General features: G+C 36.9%; 1 protein-coding gene across 1 annotated transcript in view; it reads left to right on the forward strand.

Moving 5' to 3' along the window:
* The window catches only part of PRKDC (protein kinase, DNA-activated, catalytic subunit), a 250,915-nt gene that overhangs the window by 147,251 nt on the left and 79,193 nt on the right, over positions 1-24,471 (forward strand). Inside the window, exons 50-59 of the mRNA XM_037506810.2 lie at positions 1,889-2,040; positions 2,606-2,737; positions 4,275-4,386; positions 5,509-5,633; positions 5,714-5,863; positions 13,135-13,308; positions 13,961-14,059; positions 15,342-15,549; positions 16,119-16,308; positions 17,728-17,943. Of these exons, the coding sequence (XP_037362707.1) occupies positions 1,889-2,040; positions 2,606-2,737; positions 4,275-4,386; positions 5,509-5,633; positions 5,714-5,863; positions 13,135-13,308; positions 13,961-14,059; positions 15,342-15,549; positions 16,119-16,308; positions 17,728-17,943 (1,558 nt within the window). The remainder of the gene's footprint in view (positions 1-1,888; positions 2,041-2,605; positions 2,738-4,274; positions 4,387-5,508; positions 5,634-5,713; positions 5,864-13,134; positions 13,309-13,960; positions 14,060-15,341; positions 15,550-16,118; positions 16,309-17,727; positions 17,944-24,471) is intronic.

Consider the following 24,471-nt stretch of genomic DNA (forward strand, 5'->3'; position numbering starts at 1 on the left):
ATTTTTAAGCTACCGGGTTTTGTTTTATTTGTTGCTTTTAATTTCTAGGAGCTTGGGAACTAAATCACTGGCTTATTAACATTATGTGCAAAATAAAAATAAATGTCAGTAGACCCTGAATTTGAAGTTCTGAAAACTTCTGCTATCACTAAAGTACCTGGTCTTTTTTGACATTTGTTTTGAAGCTAATCTACTTCCATAGTATTGACTATGATCCATAATGGTAGAAATTGCTAAAAAAGTGACTGTTAGATGAGCAACATTTACACTTTACACTGAAGCAAGTTTGTGGCATCCAATAGCATAGGTCCATGTGTATTAAAACTTTGCTCATTTCTTTTAAAACATTTACATTAATAATGTACAACAGTTTTCATGTAAGGATATTCTGGGAACAATACTTTGTAAAAATGATATATGTACATGTAATTTTTACACGTTTTGTCTCGATGTGCCTGTTTCATTTCACAGTACATCAAATTCAGATGTTTTAGCTTTAATGTGATGAAATAATTTGTTGTTTTCTGAATAGCATGAAAAAACTGACAGTGTTTGGGTCTACTTAGGAACTGGTGGAAAAGATTGATATAAATGTGGGAGCTCAGCTGACCTGGGGAGCTATCCTGCTAGGTGTGGGAGTAGCTGATTAAAGCATTAGTGAGCCAAAGTGAAAGTCCCAGAGAAGCCTTTCATTCCTCATCCAATAGTATTAGAAAGAAGGGAAAAACCAGAGAACCAGAGGAAGATAGGATCCCACTATTCCACTTTCCCCCATGAAACATGTTCTGTACTAGAATCAACTGACTCTGGTTGTATAGGTATGGAGGTCCAATCTCACTGGTGAGGGTACCTCCAATTTTTTTTTAAAGATTTATTTATTTATACAAGCACTGGGTACAGTCAGAAGGAAGAGGGTGAGAAAATTCACCAGAGCCAGAGCGGGGAACAGAACAGGCAGACTGACGAAATACACTGCTGGAGGGGAGCAGCGGGCGCAGCAGGAGAGGTCTGCACACCTGTGGGACCCTCACTGGTGGCCGGGGATCGATCCGGTGCTGCAGCTTCGTAGCCCAGCGCTCAACCGCTGCGCCACCAGGGGAGGCCCCCCATTTTTTTTTTAAAGATTTATTTAAGCATACAAGAACTGGGATACAGGCCAGAGGTGCAGAGTGGGAAGCAGAACAGGCAGATTCTCTGAAATACACTGCTGAGGGGAGCAGTGGGTGAGACAGGAGAGGTCTGCTGCACCCTGTGGGTCACCTCCCTGGCTGAGGATGGAACTTGTGCTGCAGTAGCTGCAGATTGCTTCATAGTGCAGATGCTTAATCCTTGTGCCATCTGGGAGGCCCTGAGGGTGCCCCAAATTAAAGACTCTAACATGAGGTGTGCAAAGGGGTCTGAGTGGGAGTTGAAAGCTCTGAATGCTGAGTTAGATTGGGGAAATCACCTGAAAAATAACCATGCCTGAAAAATCACATGTAGATTTTTAACCAGGAGCCAGACTCTTCAGTAGAATGCCTGATTTCATTTATAAATAGACTTGTGGATTACAAAATGCTTTTTCAGAATGCTGTGCTACATTTTTTTTTAAAGATTTATTTATTTATGCACACAAGAGCCGGGGAACAAGCCAGAGATGTGGAGGGAGAAGTGATTCACCAGAGACAGCAGGGAACAGAACAGGCAGATTGACGGTAGTGCACTGTTGAGGGGAGTAGCGGGCGAGCCAGGAAAGATCTGCTGCGCCATGTGGGTTTCTCCCTGGCTGGGGATCGAACTTGTGCTGCAGTGTTTGCCAATTGCTTCATAGGTTGCGTTATAACCCCCTGCGCCACCAGGAAAGCCCTGCAGTGCTACATATTAACACAGAATTTCTGTACCTTTTTAGGGAGTCCCTAAAGATGAAGTATTAGCAAATCGATTGCTTCATTTCTTAATGAAACATGTTTTTCATCAAAAAAGAGCCGTGTTTAAACACAACCTTGAAATTATAAAAACCCTTGTTGAATGCTGGAAGGATTGTTTATCTGTTCCTTACAGGTACCGTTTTACTAAATATTGCAATTTGCTAAAGAATTTTTACAAAGCCGCTTGTTGTAAATGGTGATTATATGAAATTTTATTACTTGAGATGATAGAAGGAATATAATTTGAAGTCGAATCCATTAATAAGGGTATAGTATTGCTACTAAAAAAATCACAACCTCCAAGAGCTGAGATCACCTCCAGGTGGCCCCACACCATCTCTCAGCTCCCCTCTGCATTTCTCCCAAGTGGGATTATGGTGTACACTGCTCTTCACTGTCCCAGTCAAGGGGTGGACTATAGGGGTTTTCCTTGGTTCCTTTTAGCATAAACTAAGGCAAGCTAAAACTTTCAACTAAGGGGGAATTGGGGCCAATAATTAGATTATAAGAAGTACAGAGCTGCTCATGTTTCAAAGCTCTAATAACCTGGATGTGAACAAAGAGGGTATTATCAAGAAGGGTGTTACATGGAGAAGAAAAAGTATTTCTTCCCTGAAAATTAGTCATAGAAAATTCTGTATTTGTCTTTCTGCTTCTTATATGACAGTCTGTACTTTTTCTTTTTGGTTATGTTTCAGGCTAATATTTGAAAAGTTTTCCAGTAATGATTCTAATTCTAAAGACAACTCTGTAGGAATACAATTATTAGGAATTATAATGGCCAATAACTTGCCTCCTTATGATTCAAAATGTGGCATAGAGAGTATAAAGTAAGTATTTTTTCCGATTTTTTTTTTTTAGGTTAAAGTATACCTGAATTGAATCAATAAACTGGAATATAGTTTAATTTTTTAAAAGTTATGAACTAACACCAATGTTGACATTTTTCTACCTATGTATATTAATATATATATCTATAACTCTATGTATACATATATATAGTTGAGTTTAGAGGTCATTGGGAAAAGAAATAGGTTAGAGGTTAATGGTATGAATGAGGATAGTTAGTATTTAAAAATTACTGTGATTTTTTAATGTATATTTTGGCAAATAAGAAATGTTAGGTATTTTCTCATTTTCTAAACTGACATTTTAGTATTTACCCCTTGAGCAACATGAGCTCCTTGAGACCATTCATTGTAGGATCTTCGACCAACTTCAGGATGCCCGCCCAAATTTTGTGCTGCCCTGTGCTTTTTGCCATAGCTGCATGGCACTGCTCTCCAAAACCTCCCCTGGCTCACAAGTGAAGTAGGATGGCTCACATATGAAGGGATGCAACTTTAATAAGATACTTTTGTATTACCACACATGGTGCTATTACATAGGTTTTTGAAAAGTCAGTGTTCATATCATGGTCACTTTATACATTTCATCATGACCCGTCTGACTTTTCTCATGTCTCTGGAAGTATCTCATCTCTTTCTGTTTAATTGTTTTTCCTGTTAGGCCCAACCCTTACCCCCAACCTCCTTGTCCCCAGTGAGTTAAACCAGCTTTTGGGATCATAGACAACATATGGATTAACACAGATTCAATGGAAAATAGTTTACTTCTAGTTAAGTTACTTGTTCAAACTTTGATTTCCTTGGTGACAACCTCACTGAGTTCCTGTGGGCTGGAGGTTAAAAGGTACCTTTTTTTGTGGTCATGCCCACTCTGACTCATTTACTGTCCTCTCCCAGAAGGTGACTTTAAATGGAAGTCAGGGTAAATCATAATCTTGGATAATAGTTTGTTTCCCCCTCCCCCATTTTAATTTTTATGGTATCCAGCTGTTTTGCTTTGGCTATAGCATTTCCTGTGTGATTGACCCATGAACTTTCTTTGTTTTTTAAATTTTTTTATTTTTTACATCATTGTTCATTTTTAAACAATATTTGCTTCTCCCCACCCCCTCAGGTGTAGTCCCCATAGAATATCTTTCACCAATGCACCCCTGCAACATCACCTCAGTCCCCTGTGCTCCTCCCTCCCTCTCTCTGATCCTTCTCCCTCTTCCTCCCCCGCAGTTTGTCTCTGATTCCTAATTGTCTGTTTGTGCTTTGTTGTGTTTTGTATTGTTATTATTTTTTTACACTGATTTGACCCATGAATTTTCATGTGCCTTCCTGGTCATGTTAAATGCCTTAATAGCCTTAAATACATGATTCATATATGGCAGTCTCACAGATCATTCAAATCATGATTTAGGCTTCATGTTTTCTCAGTTTGTGCTATTAATATGACTTAAGAAATAAAATTATACTTTTATGTCAAATAACAGAATGGATTATTTTATACATATTTATTTTCTATTTGTTATAGATACTTTCAAGCTTTGGTCAATAATATGTCCTTGGTGAAATATAAAGAGGTTTATGCAGCAGCAGCAGAAGTTCTAGGACTCATTCTTCGATATGTTACTGAGAGAGAACATGTGAGTGTCTTGTGTAGTTTTAAATATTTGCGTCTTTTTAAATTTTGATTTATCATGGCACTCAATAAATCCTAGGTACTTTAAGAAACCCAAGTGAGGGCCTCCCCTGGTGGCGCAGCAGGTTGAGCGCTGGGATGCAAGGCTGCCTGCAGCCTCTGCAGCGCCGGTCCCCGGCCGCTGGCAAGGGTCTCACAAAAGAAAAAAAAAAGAAAGAAAGAAAGAAAGAAACCCAAGTGCCAAGTGAGCATTAATTAATACTTCAACTCAATTTCCAGTTACCATATTCAGTGCTCATTTTTTTAAAAGAAGACATTTTTAAAAACACTTAGAAATTTGGTAAACATTTAAAGATTGGTAACTTACTTTTTATTGTAAAAGTCAGGATTTGAGTATTTAATCAACTTTTATTCCCTGAACTTGGTTTCAGGGTTTCCTTATGGAATAAATTATTCTCATAAATACCTGCTGTGTTTAAGGCTAAGTTAAACTATTAAGTCTCAATTTCCAATCCCAGTACTTGTTTTCTGGTATCTTATTGCTGGGTTCCTATTGTTGTGTATCTTTGTTGAATACTTACTGGTTGATCCTAGGCTTTGGGGATGTAGTAAATAACAGGACAGACCAAACCCAGGGAGTGGGCATTTTTGAGGGGAGACAGAAAATGCACAAAGGATCTATCTTAGTAAGTAGGATTAAATAATGAAGAGAAAATAGGAAATAGGGAGATAGACAGTGACAGGCAGCTGCTCAGATAGAGTTGCTTGAAAATTCAGGTTTGTGTGAATATTTTGCTCAGAGATAGATGTCTGAACATTAAACATAAAACGTTTCTAGAACAGCATTTACTAATTTTAGTTCAGTTTCTCAGTTAACTTGTTGTCTGTGTTTGAGTGTTAGAAGGAAGCTCTCCTCTTTATTACTCTGACAGTACACCTGTCAGTGCCTGGCTTCCCAGAAATCACCAGAGCCTCTGAAAGGTGTGACAGTCATTATTGCCCCATGGACATTCTTGCACTTCACCTTGCAAATATTGTTGTAGATGATAACACTAACGACCTTCCTCAGATTCACTTTGCTATTTTTTAGTACCTTATGTATTTGAAGATAAACTTAATTTTCCAGATACTGCAGGAGTCAGTAAGTGAAATGGTTGTAAAACAGTTGAAGCAACATCAGAATACAATGGAGGACAAATTCATAGTATGTTTGAATAAAGCTGTGAAGAACTTCCCTCCTCTTGCTGACAGGTAGGATGTTGTGGTAAATGTCCCGTGGCAGAACAGGGTCTGTGACCATCCTCTGAACTTGCTGACTGTTCACTGATTAGGTTTATGAACACTGTGTTCTTCCTGCTGCCAAAATTTCATGGCGTGATGAAGACTCTTTGCCTGGAGGTGGTGCTATGCCGTGCAGAGGAAACAACAGATCTGTACCTACAGCTAAAGAGCAAGGATTTCATCCAAGTCATGAAACACAGGTGAGTGGGACCCAGCCCCATCTTCATGGATGAAGCTGGCTCATTAAATGTGCATTGGTTAGTTAGTTACCTCTTTCAACTCATAAAGAATTTGCAGGTTTTCACGAAACACATATTTGTGGTGTTTGAATCTGAGAAGGACAGTAGTGGGCTTTGCCTTCCTGTTCCTCTAGCTTGACACCTTGAGGAGGCCATATCTCAGGGAGTATCTAAGGCTCTTTTCAGATTTAAAAGGCATGGTTTTGAAATCTGTACCTGTTTTTCCAGGGAAGAGGCTTCCATTATTTGTTATTTAAAATTGTTCATTTATTTTCAGGATAGCAGTATACCATTAAAGTAAATATTAAAAGCGAATGCTGTTGCTTACTTATTGTTTCATTTCTCTGAATTATTTTCCAGTCTTGTCCTATTATATATATATTTATGTAGTAATCAGTTACTGATGAATGTGTATGATGAATCCCAGTAACAAAGAATATATGTCTTTGTTTTCTAATAATCCTTGGTAAACATGTGCTGAGTGTCTGTTGCGTAGGGCGTGAAACTGGGTGATTTAAGGAGGCAAATGTACACAAGATAATTATGCACCTCATTTGACACCCTAGTATATGACATGCCAGGTAGCCTGACAAGAATCTAATTGCTTATATTTAGCTTATTTTGTTTGACATTGTCAGGTTTTTTCAAATAAAATATTTATTTAAAATAGTTTTATATTTACAGAAAATTTAGAAGATAGTACACAGCATTCCCCCATAACTCTCACTCAATTTTATCATTTTAAACATCCTGGTGAGTTTGTCAAAACTAAGAAATTAACATTAGCACATTATTTTTTTTTTTTTCAAGATTTATTTTATGCATACAAGAGCTACGGTACAGGCCAGTTGTGTGGGGGGTGAGAGGATTCACCAGAAACAGAGTGGGGAACAGAACAGGCAGACTGACTGAAATACACTGCTGAGAGGAGCAGTGGGCGAGTCAGGAGAGGTCTGCCATGCCATGTAGGTCACTCCCTGGACGGCCGGGGATCGAACTGCTGCAGAGGCTGCAAACAGCTTCATAGGTTGCGTCTTAACCCCTTGCACCACCATGGAGGCCCACCACATTACTCTTAATTAACTTAAATTTATAGGATATATATTTCTATTCCAGGATCCAATTCAGGATACCACATTGAATTGATTTTTTTTTTTAAATTTATTTCTCAATTCTTTTTTCTTACAATGTTTGCTTTCTTTTCTCAGCCCCCATAGAATTTCCACCACCAATTCACCTATGCACCATCACAGGTGCTCTTGTGCTCTCCCCGCCCTCGTTTTGATCCCTTTCTCTCCCCCTCATCTGCACAATGTCTGTGATTTATAGTTGTCTGTTTATTTTTGTTTTGTTTTGTTGTGGGTTTTTTTTATTATTTTTTTTCCTTGATCCCCTATATTCTTCCTCTGACTGAAATGATCTGGTATTTTTCTTTTTCCTTCTGACTTATTTCACTGAGCATAATCCCTCCCAGCTCCATCCATGTTGCTGTGAATGTCATTAGTCTATCTTTATTGATTGCTGAATCGTATTCTATTGTGTATATATACCACATCTTTTTGATCTAGTCATCTACTTTTGGGCATTTAGGTTGATTCCAGATTTTACCTATTATAAATAGTGCTGCAATAAATACAGGGGTGCAGGTATTCTTTTAAATCAATGTTTTTGTGTCCTTTGGGTCGACCCTTGGTAGTAGACCTGCTGGGTCATCTGGAAGCTCCATTTTCAGTAGACTGAGGAACCTCCAGACAGCTTTCCATAGTGGTTGGACCAGTTTGCACTCCCACCAGCAATGTAGGAGAGTTCCTTTTTCACCACATCCTCGCCAACATTTGTTGTTGCTTGTTTTTTTGATATGTCATTTTTACTGGTGTAAGGTGGTATCTCATTTCTTTTACCTGTTGGCCATTTGCATTTTCTCTTTGGAGAAGTGTCTTTTAAGTTCTGCCTATTTTTTGAATAGATCGTTTACTTTGTTTTTGTTGAGTCATGTGAATTCTTTGTAGATCTTTGTGTTCAGTCCCTTATCAGTTGTATGGAGGGCAAAAATTGTCTCACAATCAGTAGGATGTCTCTTTGTTTTGATTAATGTCTCTTTTTTGTTGTACAGAAACTCTGTAATTTGATGTAGTCCCAACCGTTCATCTTTTCCTTCGCTATCTTTGCTTTGGTGATATGTCTTAAAAGATGTTACTAAGATGTATGTCATGTAGTGTTTTGCCTATATTTTCTTCTATGTATTTTATGGTTTCAGGTCTTATGTCTAATTCTTTGATCCATTTTGAGTTGCTTTTTGTGCATGGTGAGAGGTAGTAGTCTAGCTTCATGCCTTTGCAGGTAGCAGACCAGTTTTCCAAGCACGATTTATTCAACAAACTTTGTTCCATTCCATATTTGTGCTTCTTTGTCAAAGATTTTAAACATAAAATCTGTGGGTTTATTTCTTGGTTTTCTAGTTGTTCCATTGTCCATTTGTTTTTGTCCCAGTACCATGCAGTTTTAATTATTATGGCTTTGTAGTATAGTTTCAAGTTGGGGATTGTGTAGAATAGTTTGAAGTCCAGGATTGTGAAGTCTGGGATTGTGATGGTTTCGCTAGTTGAGGTTATTTTTGTGTCTCCACATGAAATTCATCAATATTATTCTATTTCTATTTCTTTGAAGAGTGTCATTGAAATTTTTATTGGAATAGCATTAAATCTATAAATTACTTTTGATAGGATGGCCATTTTGATAGTGTTAATTCTTCTAATCCATGAGCAGGGGATCTCTTTCCATTTATTTGTGTCTTCTATTTCTTTTAACAATGTTTTATAGTTTTCTTTGTTTAGAACCTTCACGTTTTTTGTTTGGTTTATTCCCAAGTATTTGATTTTTTTGTTTCAATTATAAAAGGGATTTTTTTTTAATTTATTCTTATTCGGATTGTTTGCATATAGGAAGGCTTCTGATTTTTGTGTGTTGATTTTGTATCCTACTACTTTACTGAACTGATTAATTGTTGTGATTAGAGTTTTTGTGGAGTTTTTGGTGTTCTCCATGTATATTAAATCATCTGCAAAAATCATCTGCTTTTTCTTTCCCTATTTGGATCCTTTGTATGTCTTTCTCTGTCTTATTGCTCTGGCTCAGATTTCCAGTATTATATTGAAAAGCTGTTGTGGACATCCTTGTCTTGTTCCAGATATTAAGGGAAAGGCTTTCAGCTTTTCACCAGAGAATGATACTGGTGATGGGCTTGTCATATATGGCCTTATCATATGTTCCTTCTATCCTGAGAATTTCAAGGGCCTTTTTCATAAATGAATGTTAAACTTTATCAGATGCTTTCTCAGCATCAATTGATATGATCACGTGGTTTTTATTTTTCTTTTTGTTAATGTGTTGGATTACATTAATTGATTTTCAGATGTTGAGCCATCCATGTGTCCCTGGAATAAATGCTGTTGGTTGTGGTGAATTATCTTTTTGATTCATTGTTTGATTCTGTTGGCTAGGATTTTATTGAGGATTTTCGCATCAGTAGTTTTCTTTTTTTTGTGTTGTCTTTCATTGGTATTGGTATTAGTGTGATATTGGCTTCATAAAATGTATATTGGCAGTATCCTTTCCTTTTCAATTTTTTGAAAGAGTTTGTGTAGGAGAGGACTTGTTTGTTTTTAAATGTTTGTAAAGCCATCTTGTCCTGGGCTTTTGTTTTTGGAGAGGGTTTTGATTACCATTTCAATTTCACTGCTTGTAATTGGTCTGTTTAGGTGTTCTATTTCTTCTTTATCTAGCTTTGGATGATTGTAAAGTTGTAGGAATTTGTCCATCTTCTCTCGAATGTTGAACTTATTTGCATATAACTTCACAGTAATCTCTGATTATTCATTTGATTTCTGCTGTTTTGGTTGTAATTTCTTCTCTTTCATTTATGATCCTATTTATTTGTGTTGTCTCCCATTTTGTGGTTTTTTTTTTTTTTTTTGTGAGCGTGGCTATAGGTTTGTCTATATTGTTTATTTTTTTTTTGAAGAACGCACTTTTGGTTTCATTGATCTTTTGGATTGTTTCCTTAACTTTGGTTTCATTTATTTCTGCTTTTATTTTTACTATTTCCTTTCTTCTGCGGGCTTTTGGGTTTTTTGGTTGTTCTTTTCCCAGTTCTTTAAAGTGGGGGATTAGGTTGTTTTTTGAGTTCTTTCTTGTTTCTTGATGTGAGCCTGTATTGCTATATATTTTCCTCTTATAACTGCTTTTGCTGTGCCCCATTGTTCTGTATAGTTTTGTCCTCATTATCATTCATCTCCAGGTATTTTTTAATTTCTTCTTTGATCTCATTGATCCATTGGTTGTCCAGTAGTGTATTTTCAATCTCCATGAGGTAGGAGGGTTTCTTGCTTTCTTTTCATGGTATATTTCTAGTTTGATGCCTTTGTGGTCAGAGAAGATACTTGGTAAGTATCTTGGTAAGTTTTTGATCTTAGTGTATCTGTTGATGTTTGTCATATGTCTCAGTATGTGATCAATACTGAAGAATGATCTGTGTGCACTTGAGAAAAATGTGTACTCTTATCTTTCTGGGTGCAGTCTCCTATTGATGTCTGTTAAGCCCATGAGGTCTAGGTCCTTGTTTAGAGCTCTAATGTTCTTATTTTTTGTCTTATTTATATATCCACTGGGGAGAGAGGTGTGTTGAAGTGTCCTACTATATATGTATTTTCTCTAATATCTGTTTTCAGAGATGATAAAATTTGTCTGATATATTTTGGTGCTCCTTCATTTGATGAGTATATGTTCATGAGTATTATGTCTTCTTTTTTTTTTTTTTTCTTACTACTAGTTTTGCTCTTCACTCAGCATTTGGCCAGAGGCAAGCAAATCAGAGAAGTAATGTGTTTTAGATACAGCTACCAGGGGGGTCTGGCATGCAGTGGGAGATGAGAGGATTCAACAAAGACAGAGTGGGGCACAGAAAGGGCAGATCTACTGAAATACACTGCTGAGGGGAGCAGCGGGCAAGACGGGAGAGGTCTGCTGAGACATGTGGGTCAGCTCTTTGGCAGGGGATCAAATTTGTGCTGCAGTGGCTGCCAATAGCTTGATGGTGCTGAGACTTAACCCCTTGTGCCACCAGGGAGGTCCTACTACAAACATTTTTGTGAGCACATGGTCACTAAAAACCTCTCAAAACCTCTGGTGGGTTGAGATGGGTTTCTTTAGTGGAGGCTGTTATCATAAAAAAGGGTGTGTTCAGGTAAAGAGCGGCATTTTGGGCAGCTACCCACTTTCCCCAGAACTTCCTGAAGAAAATATGCCATAAATTGTACCTTGTTAGTGTCATGGGCTGAATTATGTCTTCTTGATCGCTTTCCCCTTAATGATAATGTAGTGACTGACTAAGTCTCTTTTTACCATTTTTAGTTTGAAGTCTATTTCATCTGATATAGGTATACCTGTTCCTGCCTTCTGTTTTGGTCCATTTGCTTGTAGGATTGTTTTCCATCCTTTTACTTTCAGCCTATTTTTATCATTTGTAGTTAAGTGTGCTTCCTGGAGGCAGCAGTGGTTGTATTGTTTTTTAATCCAGCCTGCTACTCTGTGTCTTTTTTTGATGAGTTTAGTTCATTTACATTTAGAGATAATATTGATATGTTTTCCATTTTGTCTTTTTGTGATTTTATTCCTTGCCTCATTCTGTTCTTATTCATTCCTCTGTTGATTTCAGCTTTAGGAATTATTGTAGTCTTTTTTGGAGTGGAGGTTAGCTGTAATGAATTTCTATAGATTCTGCTTGTCTGAGAAGTTCCTTATTTTTTTAATTTCCCATTGAGGAAGGAGAACTTTGAAGGGTAAGGTATTCTTGATTGGCATTTATTGTCTTTGAGTTTGTTGAATATGTCACTCTATTCTCTTCTTGCCCATAGTGTATCTTCACAGAAGTGAAGGATCAGCCTGATCCTTCAGAAGTTACCTCCTTCTTCCCCTTGTCAGCTTCATTATTTTTCCCTTGTCTTGGCTTCTTGCAAGCTTTACTATTGTGTGCCTTGCTGTAGTTTTCCTTTCATTGTGGTAATTTGGTGTTTTCACTTTGTCTATTTTCATCTCTTTTGTCATGTTTGGGAAGTTTTCTTCGATTACCTCCTTGAATATTTTTTCGGTTCCTTGGTCTCTCTCCTGACTTTCTGGGATTATTTAATGCTTACATTTCCTTTCCTCATGGTGTCCAATAGCTCTCAAAGTGTTTTCCTCATTCTTTTTCCTTTTTATTTCTCTTTCCTTTTCTTTCTTGGTTCTTTTTTTTTTTTCTTCTGTATCTTTGAGAGTACTGATTCACTCTTCCATTTTATCAATTCTGTTTTCATTGCTTTCCCCGAGTTCTTTAGTTCCCTCCGTTAATCTCCTATGTTTCTTTCATTTCCTTCTTTAGAGTCTCAGTTTCATTCTTGAGATCATAATTATTTTTCTCATATTGTTCTTTTCTTCTCATCTTTATGTTTTAATCATGATGATTTTAAATTCTCTATCTGGCAGACAGAGGAGTTACTCCATGTTATTGTTATTGAGTTCTGGTGGCTGATTATCTTTTTTTTGAGTGTCCTTCCCCTGAGGGCTTGCTTGGTTATTTGTATTTTTCCTTCTCCCTGTTGTTTGTTTCGTAATTTGTTCTATGTTTTGGGACACTGTACCGCTGGTACTGGCGGGCATCTCTTTGGAGTGCTCCTTCTGTGATATTGGAAAATGGTGGCCAGATTGAGTGAGCACTGTTATGGCAACACTCCACTATGGCTGTGGCACTGTGGATATGTTGATGGGTTCTGTCCCTGAAAATTCCCGCCCTCGGTATTTACTTAGTTCCATAGGGGGATCTTGAGGTCCCTGTCCTGCAACTCCCTGTCTTGTAACAGTGAAGCCTGGGGTCGCTTTCCCAGCACCTGCAGTTCATCTAGGTGGAGGATTCCCCTCTCGGCTTCAAATCACAGAGGGGCACAGGGCCTGGCTTGCACACACTTTTTTAGTTCACCTCCTTCTGCAGAACTTGCCCTTTCTCAGTTCCACCAAAGTTTTGTGGGGTTCCTCTCATTTGTTTTTAATAATCTAGCCCATGATGATAATTTTAAGATTGTTCTTTTTTATAACATTAATTTGGAATACAGAATTGCTCAAAGAAGAAAAATTTTATCATACCTGAAAGTGTCGTATAAAAATTATTAAATCTGTGTTTTTTTTTTTAAAATCTGTTATAGAGATGATGAAAGACAAAAAGTATGTTTGGATATAATATATAAGATGATGGCAAAATTGAAACCAGTAGAACTTCGTGAACTCCTGAATCCTATTGTAGAATTCATTTCTCACCCCTCTCCTGTGTGCAGGGAGCAAATGTATAATATCCTTATGTGGATCCATGACAACTACCGGTGAGCTCTATGTTGGTATTTGACATTTTTTTTTTTTTTTTAGTGAATAATGTCAGTGCCTTTAGCAGTCTGGTACAGAGTTTAATAAATAATAAAACATTTTAAAACATGTGATTAACAATTGAAATAATTTTGTTTTTTGTGTATTGAAATATATATTTATTTTAACTCATTTTAAATGTGGGAAATATTCAGAGTGTGAAATTACTGGTTAATTTAACAGTATAAAAGTCTTGGCTATAAAATTTGTTTCATAGTTATCGCTATAAGGTATGACAAGATTAAGGAAGTGAACTCTCTGGGCTTTTATCCTTTAGGGCAACTGTCAAATCATTCCCTGTGGAGCCTGGGTTGTTGTAGGTCCTCTTCGAGTGCCTAGGGAACCCTGTGCAGCCTTACTCCCACCACCCATTCTTTTCTCCTTTTCATGGGAGTGGGGTGTGCCACCATGGAATGGGCTCGAAGAGATACCAAAGGGAAGTGTTAGGAAACATGCATGAGGGTGGTTCTACCATGATTTTGAAAGTTCCAGTAACATGGGAAAGGCCAGGTTTTTGTTTTTTTTTCTGTTTTTCTTGGCAGTGTTAATTGGGGTTGAACAAAAGTGTTAGAAGAGATAATTAATGTTTTGTTATGTTGTTGTTTTTCTCAGAGATCCAGAAAATCAAGCAGACGATGACTCCCAGGAAATATTTAAATTGGCCAAAGAAGTATTGATTCAAGGATTGATCGATGAAAACCTGGGGCTTCAGTATGTGTACCTCCTGAAGAAACTGGGCTAAAATAAATTTAGGGGTATTTCTTTATAGACTAGCATAGAGTATTTTCAGCAATTTTAGCATTTATGTGCAATAGTAGCATATTTTTTGACTCCCATAGTCATAATGCTTAATAAATATATATTTAAATCACATTAATTCTCTGACAAGTTGCTTTAATAGAAAACTCTTGAAAAAGCGGTGCCAGTATACCTCTCTGTTAGTGCAGTGAATTAATGAGCTTCAAAATTAAAAATGAATTTGTAATGAGGATTATGTTTCCCGTTCAACTCAAATAGTTGAGATCACACTATACATATTAATGTTGAATGAACTGTTTGAAACTTAGAAATAGAAGAAAAACTAATGTTAATTATCTGTGGAAGTATGAATTTTATATATACATACATATATATATTTGTATATATGTGGGAGTAGATAGTTCTCTAAAATGCCTACCTAAGTTAGTTACATGAGTGATTTATCAAGTACTAATAGTATAAAAAGGGGCAGAAACTTTTTGTATGATTTTGAATATTATTCTGAAATTTTAAATTCATTGAGCTTTTAAAGATTGTATTTGGATTTTATAAGCATTTATAAATTATAAAGCCTAATATGATTTTTAACTAATTTTTGATTTGGATTTTTTAAAAATATTTATTTAATTATTTTAGAGGATTCACCAGACACAGAGCAGGGAGCAGAACAGGTAGACTGACTAAATATACTGCTGAGGGGAGCAGTGGGCATGACAGGAGTGGTCTGCCACCCCATGTGGGACCCTTGCTGGCTGGCTGGGATCGAACCAGTGCTGCAGAGGCTGTGAACAGCTTCACAGCGCGGTGCTCAACCACCTGCGCCACCAGGGGAGGCCAGATTTGGATATTTTTATGGCACTAATATTTGGAGTAAATTTTTTAGCAATACAGTGAAGGACTATATGCAATTTCTTAAGTTTTCTTAGTTTAAAAAAGTTAGTATTATGTACTTATCATCTAAAACTTCCCAGATAATAAATATGAGAATAAAAGTAATCTCATTTATCACTTCTTGTTAAATATTCTAAGGTTCTGGAATTTTCCCTTACTCCCACCTTACTTCCTTCAATGCATGTTGTTTTAATAACTCAGATTATACTCTTTATACAAATTTAAATGTATTTTTCCTCTGTGTTAAATTATATAATGAACAGTTATGTCTACTTCACATGACAATGTGTGTGAAGCATTTTTTCTCATTTGCTAACATATTTCTTTTCTCTCTGCTTTTCAGATTAATCATTCGAAATTTCTGGAGTCATGAAACTAGGTTACCTTCAAATACCTTGGAGCGATTGTTGGCACTAAATTCCCTATATTCTCCTAAGATAGAAATGCACTTTTTAAGTTTAGCAACAGATTTTCTGCTTGAAATGACCAGCATGAGTCCAGATTATTCAAACCTTATGTTTGAGCATCCTCTGTCTGAATGCGAATTTCAGGTGATGTACTTGTCTTTGTAATAATTCTTACCTTTTTCTGTTAACTAACAGTCTAATAGTTGACTAATAGACATCTATTAATACTGTTAGACTGACTTTCTTACTTTGCTTGAAATCTAGTAATACTGTTAAACTGGCTTTCTTATTTTGCTTGAAATATTCACAGATTCCTTTCTGAAACATTCACATTTGCTTCTTCTGCCCCTACTCCCCACACTCAGCTCAGCTTATAATTTTTCTTTGATTCTCCACCTAGAATTTCTTTTCTCATGTTACTTTCTCCCCCTTCCACTGCTCCTTCTATTCACTGAGTAGACAATCAGTTTTTGTGTTTAATGTGGAATATTAAGGAGTAGAAAAATGGTTTTATTCCCCAATACCAATTACTTTTTCTAATTGGTAAATAATTACTTAGTTGAAATTTTTAAATTTGAAAAGGTTCTTACTCAAGTGCTTCCCAAAAAGAAAAATGAATTTATTACTTATGTGCTGATAGTACCTTTAGATTTTAAATAAAAATGTTTCAGCATTGCTAAAGAAGCTATTTCATTTGAAACTCTTTCATGCAGGAATATACTATTGATTCTGACTGGCGTTTCCGAAGTACTGTTCTTACTCCAATGTTTATTGAGACTCAGGCCTCCCAAAGTACTCCCCAGATCCGGACCCAAGAGGGATCCCTCTCAGCTCAAGGGATATTGGCTAGACAGATACGGGCCACTCAACAACAGACTGATTTCACACCTACACAAAATGCAGGTAACCATCTACCTGAATACCTGGCTGGTATATACCAGGTACTGTGTACTGTGGAAGCACCTTCTATTGCAGCAACACTGACTGTAAGAAATGTGAAACTACAATAGAAAAAATAGAAAAAAAATGATAACCACAAAAAAAACATGTCAGTCAAAGGAGTTTCCTAGAGTGGTCAAATTCATTAAGACAGAAAATAGAAGGCTGGTTTCCAAGGCTTGGGAGTGTGAGGCAATGGGGAGTTAGTGCTTAGTGGGTGTGGAGTTTCAGTTTGAGAAGATGAAAAAGTTCTGGAGATGGATGGTGGTGATAGTTGTTCAACTATATGAATGTACTTGATGTTCCAGAACTCTCTACTTAAAAATGGTTAAAATAATCAATTTGATGTTTATCTACATTTTACCAGTTATTTTTCTTAAAAGAGTAAAGTTGTATTTCTAACAAGAAAAAAAGGAAAACATTTCAGTACTCGCATATTTGTTTCAGTTTCATCCAAAAATGACCTGTTTACTGCATCAAATTTTAAAAAATCCTTATAAAAAAGTAAGTAGAGTAAACCAAATTCATTCATAGTGTTTGCAGTTTATTACACTTTTCCCCACATGGTTCAGTTGTTTCTTTTGATCAGCTAAATATATGTTTATCATTTTATATAAATATTTAAACTTTATTTTTTAATAATTTATATATATTTTACATCATTGTTCATTTTTGTACAGTGTTTGCTTTCTTTTCTCAGGTGGAGTCCCCATAGAATTTCCACCACCAATTCACCCGTGCACCATCACCATAGTCCCCTGTGCTCTTCCCTCCCTCGTTTTGATCCATCTCCCTCCCTTGCCCCTGCAGAATGTCTCTGATTTGTAGTTGCCTGTTTATTTTTATTTTGTTTTGCTGTGGGGTTTTTTTTTTTGTTATTTTTTTTCCTGATCTCTTTTTTGGTTCCCTTATATTCCTCCTATTAGTGGAACCATCCAATATATTTAAACTTTCTTATAAAAAGCTCACATTCTGTTGGCTCTGGAAGTGGGACTAATTTGGATAATTCTAATGGAAGTGTTATGACACTGCTGTTAGAAATATTAGATACAAAGCATCACTCATGTAATGGTCACTGCAGCCTGAAGGAGCAGATGATGTTTTACTAATGGGGATACAGAGCCGTGGATGCCTGGGCTGCCTTGAGCTGCTACTAGTGCTCTGCTAGAATCACTGCCTGGTGTATTTTGCCATAATAGACTGTCTCCCTGGAGGAACTGTCTCCAATCACTTGTAGGGTTAGTGCATGGAAAACTTGGAGCTGCAGAACGTTTGCCCTCTTCTTACTCAGTGTGTTTGACATTTGCCCTATCTGATGTGAACTTGGCAGGGCTGTACAGTGCTGAGCTTGCTGTGATGTGCTCTGTTCTTACCTGTTTGCAGATGAAAGAAGTTCCTTTAACTGGTTAACTAGGAGCAGTATTGATCCACTTGTAGATTACACGGTCTCCTCATCATTTGATTCCTCATCTTCCTCCTTGTTGTTTGCCCATCGGAAGAATGAAAAGTCACAGAGAACAACCTTGAAATCAGTGGGACCTGATTTCGGGAAAAAACGGCTGGGCCTTCCAGGGGATGAGGTGGATAATGAAGCAAAAGGTAAAGTAAGACTGCTGAAATGCATTTAAAATCACTCTCCTCCAATTGACTGCAGACACTTAGATGATGACAGCACATTTCCGACTGTTTTCATATCCTTGTCACTTGTACTAAACCCATTAAAACTTCATTAATGTCTGGGCACTTATTTATTGAAAGACTCGTTTTAGGTGTTCCAGAAAAGCTGTTGACTAAATTGGACTCATTTAATGATTTTTCTAAACCATTTGGGTGGTTAGGCCTACAGGTTGGTAGTCATGTGATGAGACAGAGTCGACTAGCAAACCAAATCTCAAAGAGAGGGGAAGTCTAATAGAGAATGGAGTGTCAGGAGAGACCTTGTGGAGGACAGGGCCTCTGACAATAGCATGGTGGATTGATGTGAGAAAGGTGAAGGTGAAAAAAGACAGAAGTAGAGAAGTATGGAGTGTGTTTGGAAGGTGAAAAGGATTCTGATCAGTTCAGTGAACAGTGATGGAGAGCCTATTTTGTAGCAGGGCCCAGTAGCAGTCCAATGACACATTGCTTGAGCAGATGCTCTGAGCAAAGGAAAGAAATACTGAAGACAAGCTGAGGCTATGGGGTGTGGTTAGGTGATGAATCCAGCAGAAAAGGCCTGAGGACTCTGCGTGACCTTATAGGGAGGTTCTTGTGGAGTAGCCTATGGAATAAATGCCTCGAGAGGAACTGGGAATGGGAATCAAGGGGCCCAGAGTAGGAAGAACAGGTGGGGAATATGAGGGATGAGCTTGTGAAATCTGAGAGGGCTAAGTGCAAAGTACTGGTAAAGCTTGCAGACTCACAGCTGGGAGTCTGAATCAAGGCAGTCTGGAAGTAAGTCTTTTGTGAGAATCACAGCTCTGGGAGTGGTAGTATAGCTCACAAAGAGAGCATGACTAGAGAAACAATCCTGCGACTGGACCCTGGGAAATTCCAATAAGTGTATTTAGACATGTAGATAGTGTATTTAGATATGTAGAAATAAAATCAGGAGGGCAAATTACTTTTTATTTAGTTATAGAAACTAAAACACACATAAAATACTTTCCTTACTCCAGCCATTCTTTTTCACACTTTCTCCTTTAGCCTGTGATCCATCAAGAGGCATGGCTCTCTGTTCTTCCTTGGTCTTATTTTTTTAATTAATTAATTTATTTTCTTACATTGTTGTTAATTTTTGGACAGTTTTTGATTTCTTCCCTAGGGTATAGTTCCTAGTCTCCCACCACCATAGCACCGTGATCCACAGTTCCTTGTGCTCTTCCCTTCCATGTTTTTACCCCTCTCCCTCCTCCTCCCTTGCTGTATTCTACAAATCTGTGGTCTGCTACCAGATTTTGTCTTTTTTCTGGCCTTTTGTTCAGTTTCTCTGTATTCCACATGTAAGGGGAATATATTTATCTTTTTTTTAATCCAATATTTATCTTTTTCCTTCTGACATATTTTGCTTTGCATAAGCCTTCTAGCTCCATCCATGTTTCTGCAAATGGCATGAATTTAACTTTTTTGATCCCTGAGAGGTATTCCATTGTGTTCATATACCACATTCATCTATTTTGTGGCCTTTAGGTTGTTTCCATATCTTAGATATTGTATGTAGTGCTGCAATAAACATAGAAGTGCAGGTTTCCTCAGTGTTTTTGTGTCATTTGGGTAGTTTCCTAGGAGTAGAATCACTGGGTCATATGGTAAATCCATTACTAGTGTTTTGAGGAATGTCCACAAAGCTTTCCATAGTGGCTGAATGTGTTTACATTCCCGCCAGCAGTGTGAGAGGGTTCCTATTTAACCACATCCTTGCCAGCATTTGTTGTTTCTGTTTTTTGTTGTTTTTTTAAATATAGGTCATTCTCGCCCCTGTGAAATGGTATTCAATGTGGTTTTGATTTGCATTTCCCTGATTATAAGTGATTATGAACATTTTTTCATATGAACATTTCTTTGGGGAAGACACTTGGAGAAGTGTCTTTTTAGCTGTTCTGCCCATTTTTTGACTGGGTTGTTTACTTTGTTTTTGTTGAGTTGTGTAAGTTTTTTTTATAGATCTTTGATAACAGTCTGTTATCTGATGCATGGTGTGTAAATACTTTCTTTTGTTCAGTAGGGTGTCTCTTCATTTTGGTTGCTGTCTCTTGCTGTACAGAAGCTTTTTACTTTGATAAAGTCATAGCTGTTTCTCTTCTCCTTTGTTATCCTTGCTTTTGGAGATGAATCTTTAAAGATGTTTTTGAAGTTTATGTCAGAGTGTTTTGCCTGTGTTTTCTTCTGTGTATTTTATAGTTTCAGTTTTTTCAGTCTTTTATTTAGTTTTAGTAAATTTTTGTGTATGGTATGCAAAATTATAATTTGGTTTATTATTTTGCATGTGTAGTCTGGTTTGTGCATTGGAAGAGAGTTTCCTTCTTCCAGTGTATATCCTTTGCTCTTTTGTCATAAATGAACTGTCCATATTTTTGTGGTTTTATTTCTGGGCTTTCAATTCAGTTCCTTTGGTCTTGTGTTTGTTTTTGTTACAGCACCATGCTGTTTCAATTATCATGACTTTGTAGTATATTTTGAAGTCTGGGCACATAATACCTCTGTTCTGAACCATTTTTAGTCTAGAGAGCTTTGGCTATTTAGAGTATTTTTAATTTCATATGAATTTCAGCAATATTTTTTCCATTTCTTTGAAGCATGCCATTGAGATTTTTATTGAAATTGCTTTGAATCTGAAAATTGCTTTTGGTAGGATGACCATTTTGATAATGTTGATTCTTCTTATCCATGAGCATGTCTTTCCATTTCTTTGTGTCTTCTATTTCTTTTAACAATGTTTTATAATTTTCTTTGTATAGGACTTTCACCTCCTTTGTTAGGTTTATTGTCAGGTATTTAATTTTTTTTTGTTACAGTTATAAATGAGATGGTTTTCTTAATTTATTTCCCTTCAGGCAGTTTGCATGTAGGAAGGTCGTGATTTTTTTTTTTTTAAGGTTTATTTATTCATTTATACAAGCACTGGGTACAGTCAGAATTGCGGGAGGGTAAGAGAATTCACCAGACCCAGAACAGAGAGCAGAACAGGCAGATTGATGAAGTACACTGCTGAGGGGAGCAGCAGGTGTGGCAGGAGAGGTCTGCACGCCATGTGGGACCCTCGCTGGTGGCCAGGGATCGAGCCGGCACTGCAGAGGCTGTGGGCAGACCCAGGTAGTGATTTTTGTGTATTGATTTTTGCAACCTACTTTTCTAAACCGGTTTATTTTTTTAATTAGTTTTTCTGTGGATTTTTTAGGGTTCTCTGTATATATTATCTTATCATCTGAAAATAATGATAATTTTACTTCTTTCCCAATTTGGATTCCTTGTATGTCTTTTTCTTCTTTAACTGCTCTTGCTAGGACTTCCAGTATTATATAGAAAAGCAGTGGTGAGAGTGGACATCCTTGACTTATTCCAGATATTAATGGAAAGATTTCCAGTTTTTTTCAAATTGGAAATGATGTTAGCTGTGGGTTTGTTTTATGTGATGTTTTATTATGTTAAGATATGTTCCTTTTATCCCATGTGTTTCAAGGGCCTTCATCATCAGTGGATGTGTAACTTTAATGTTTTCTCAATGCTTATTGATATGTTCACATGGTTTTTATTTTTTATTTTTTGCTCATGTGGTGAATAATGTTAATTGACTTTTGAATGTTGAACCATCTTTGTCCTGGAATAAATCTCACTTGGTCATTGTGTCTATTCCTTTTGCTGCATTGTTGGATTTGGTTTTCTCAGATTTTATTGAGGATTTTAGCATCCATGTTAGAGAGATTGGTTGGTAGGTTTTTTTTTTTTTTTGTGTGTGTGTGTGTGTGGTCTTTGTTTGGTATTTGTATTAGTGTAATTTTTTTTTTTAAGTTTCCTTCTTTTTTTTTAAGATTTATTTATTTTTATACAAGTGCTGGGGTAGAGGCCAGAGGCATGGGAGGGTGAGAGGATTCACCAGAGACAGCGGGGAGGAGAACAGGCAGACTACCAAAATACACTGCTGAGGGGAGCAGCAGGCGCAACAGGAGAGGTCTGCCACACCTTGTGGGAATCTCCCTGGCTGGCCGGGAATCGAACCCACGCTGCAGAGGCTGCGGCAGCTTCACAGCGCTGTGCTTAACCCGCTGCACCACGGGGGAGGTGCCCTCTAATAGTGTAATCTTGCCCTCATAAAATATAGTTGTTAGTATTTCTTCTCTCTCAATTTTTTGAAAAAGTTTTTGCAGGATAGGCATTGGTTCATCTTTGAATGCTTGATAGTGTTTGCCTGTGAAACCATCTAGTACTTGGCTTTTGTTTTTTGGGAGGGTTTTTATTAATATTTCCATTTCCATGCTTGTAATTGTTTTGTTATATCTATTCTTTATTCAGTCTTAGGTTATTGTATAATTCTGAGTATTTGTACATCTCATCTAGATTGTTGAACTTGTCTGCATGTAAATGTTTCTGTTAATGTCTAATTATACTCTGAATTTCTTCTATGTCTTTTGTAACTTTTCCTCTTTCATTAATGGTCCTATTTATTTGGGTTTCCTTTGCTTTCTTTTCATTTTTTAAAGATTTATTTATGCATACAAGAACTGGGGTACAGGTCAGAGGTGTGGGGGTGTGAGGATTCACCAGAGACAGAGTGGGGAACAGAGCAGGCAGATTGACCGAAATACACTGCTGAGGGGAGCAGCGGGTGAGTCAGGAGAGGTCTGCTGTGCCATGTGGGTCTCCTCCCTGGCCAGGATTGAACTCGTGCTTCAGTGGCTGCAGATAGCTTCATAGGCTGTGTCTCAACCCCTTGTGCTACCAGGAAGGCCCTCCTTTTCTTTCTTTTTGTAGTTGATTTCTAGTTTAATACCTTTATGGTCAGAGAGGATACTTGGTATGACTTCAGTCTTCATGTTCTTGTTGATGTTTGCCTTGGTGAATCAAGTGTGTGGTTCATCCTGGAGAATGATACATGTGTACTTGAGAACAATGTGTATTTGGTTTTTTGGGAGGTATAGTGTCCTATAAATATCTGTTAGACTCATGTGATCTAGATCTTTGTTTAGAGCTATTGTACCCTTGTTTATTTTGTGTGTCATTTATTTCTCCATTGGTGAGAGTATGTTGTTGAAGTCTCCTGTCATATATGTATTTTCTCCAAAGTGTGTTTTTGGAGACAATAGTGATGTCTAATATAGTTTGGTGTTCCTTTGTTTGGTGAGTATATATTAATGAGCGTTATCTCTTTCTGATGTTTGTTTCCCTTGATCATTATATAGTGTCCAACTAAGTCTCTTGTCACCTTTTTTAGCTGGAAGTCTATTTTGTCTACGTAAGGCTTCCCCTGCCTTGTGTTGGATGCCATTTGCTTGTAGAATTGTTTTCCAACCCTTTACCTTCAATCTATCTTTATCTTTGGAATTTAGGTGTGTTTCCTGGAAGCTGCAGGAGGTTCACTTCTCTTTTCTAATCCAACATGCTATTTTATGTGTTTTTGTTGGTGAGTTTATTCCATTAAGGTTTAAGGTGATATGTGGAAGTCTGTTACTGCCATTTTGTTTATCATTGTGTGGGTTATTTAATTTCTTGTTCAATTCCTATGTTGGTTTAGATCCTAAGACTTCTTATAATATTTCTTGGAGTGGGGGTTAGTTGTAGTGAATTCCTAAAGATTTTATTTGTCTGAGAAGATCCTTATTTTATCTTCATGTGGGAATGAAAACTTTGTAGGATAAAATATTCTTGGCTGGCTTTTTTTTTCTTGGAGTTTTTTTTTTAATGTGTCACTCCATTCTCTTATTGTCTATAGTGGTTCTTCTGAGAAGTCTGATGTTAGTTTTATATGTTATTTGTTTCTTTCCATTTATCATCTTCATTATTTTTTCTTTGTCTTGTACTATTGGCAGCTTTACTAGTATGTGTCTTGCTGTGGATTTTCTTTCATTAATGTAAGTTGGTATCATTTTAGCTTCTTTTTACATCTGTTTTCATTTTCTTCTTCAAGGTTGGGAAGTTTTCTTTAATTATTTCCTTGAATAGTTTTTCAGCTCCCTTGTTTCTTCTCTTTCTGGGATTCCTATGACTCTTACATTTCCTTTTCTCATGGTGTCAGATAATTCTTGAAGTGTTTCTTCATTCTTTTTCCTTTGTTTCTTTTTCATTTTCTTTCTTGATTCTTTTCATACCTGTATTTTCAAGAACTCAGTTGTTCTCCCATATCATTCTATTTCCATGGCTTTTTCCCATAGTTTTCCATCTCTTCCATTGATCATTTTACAACCTGCAGTTCCTATATTTTCTTATGTAAAGCTTTAATCTTGATCTTCTTTTCGCTGACTGCATTTGTCATAGCAGTTTTTTTTCCGTTTCTACATCTTATCTTATATCTGATTCATTCATTCATTCATTTTGGAGTTTTGTTTGTGTTTGGTCAAATTCTTTTAACTTTCTTAATTATGGTAATTTTGAATTCCTCTGACAGGTAGAAGAATTCCTCCATGTCAGTGTTGTTGGAATCTGGAGATGATTTTC

Source organism: Talpa occidentalis, unplaced genomic scaffold (assembly GCF_014898055.3).
Source record: "Talpa occidentalis isolate TD23 unplaced genomic scaffold, MPIMG_talOcc4v2.1, whole genome shotgun sequence".
Classification (NCBI taxonomy): Eukaryota; Metazoa; Chordata; class Mammalia; order Eulipotyphla; family Talpidae; genus Talpa; species Talpa occidentalis.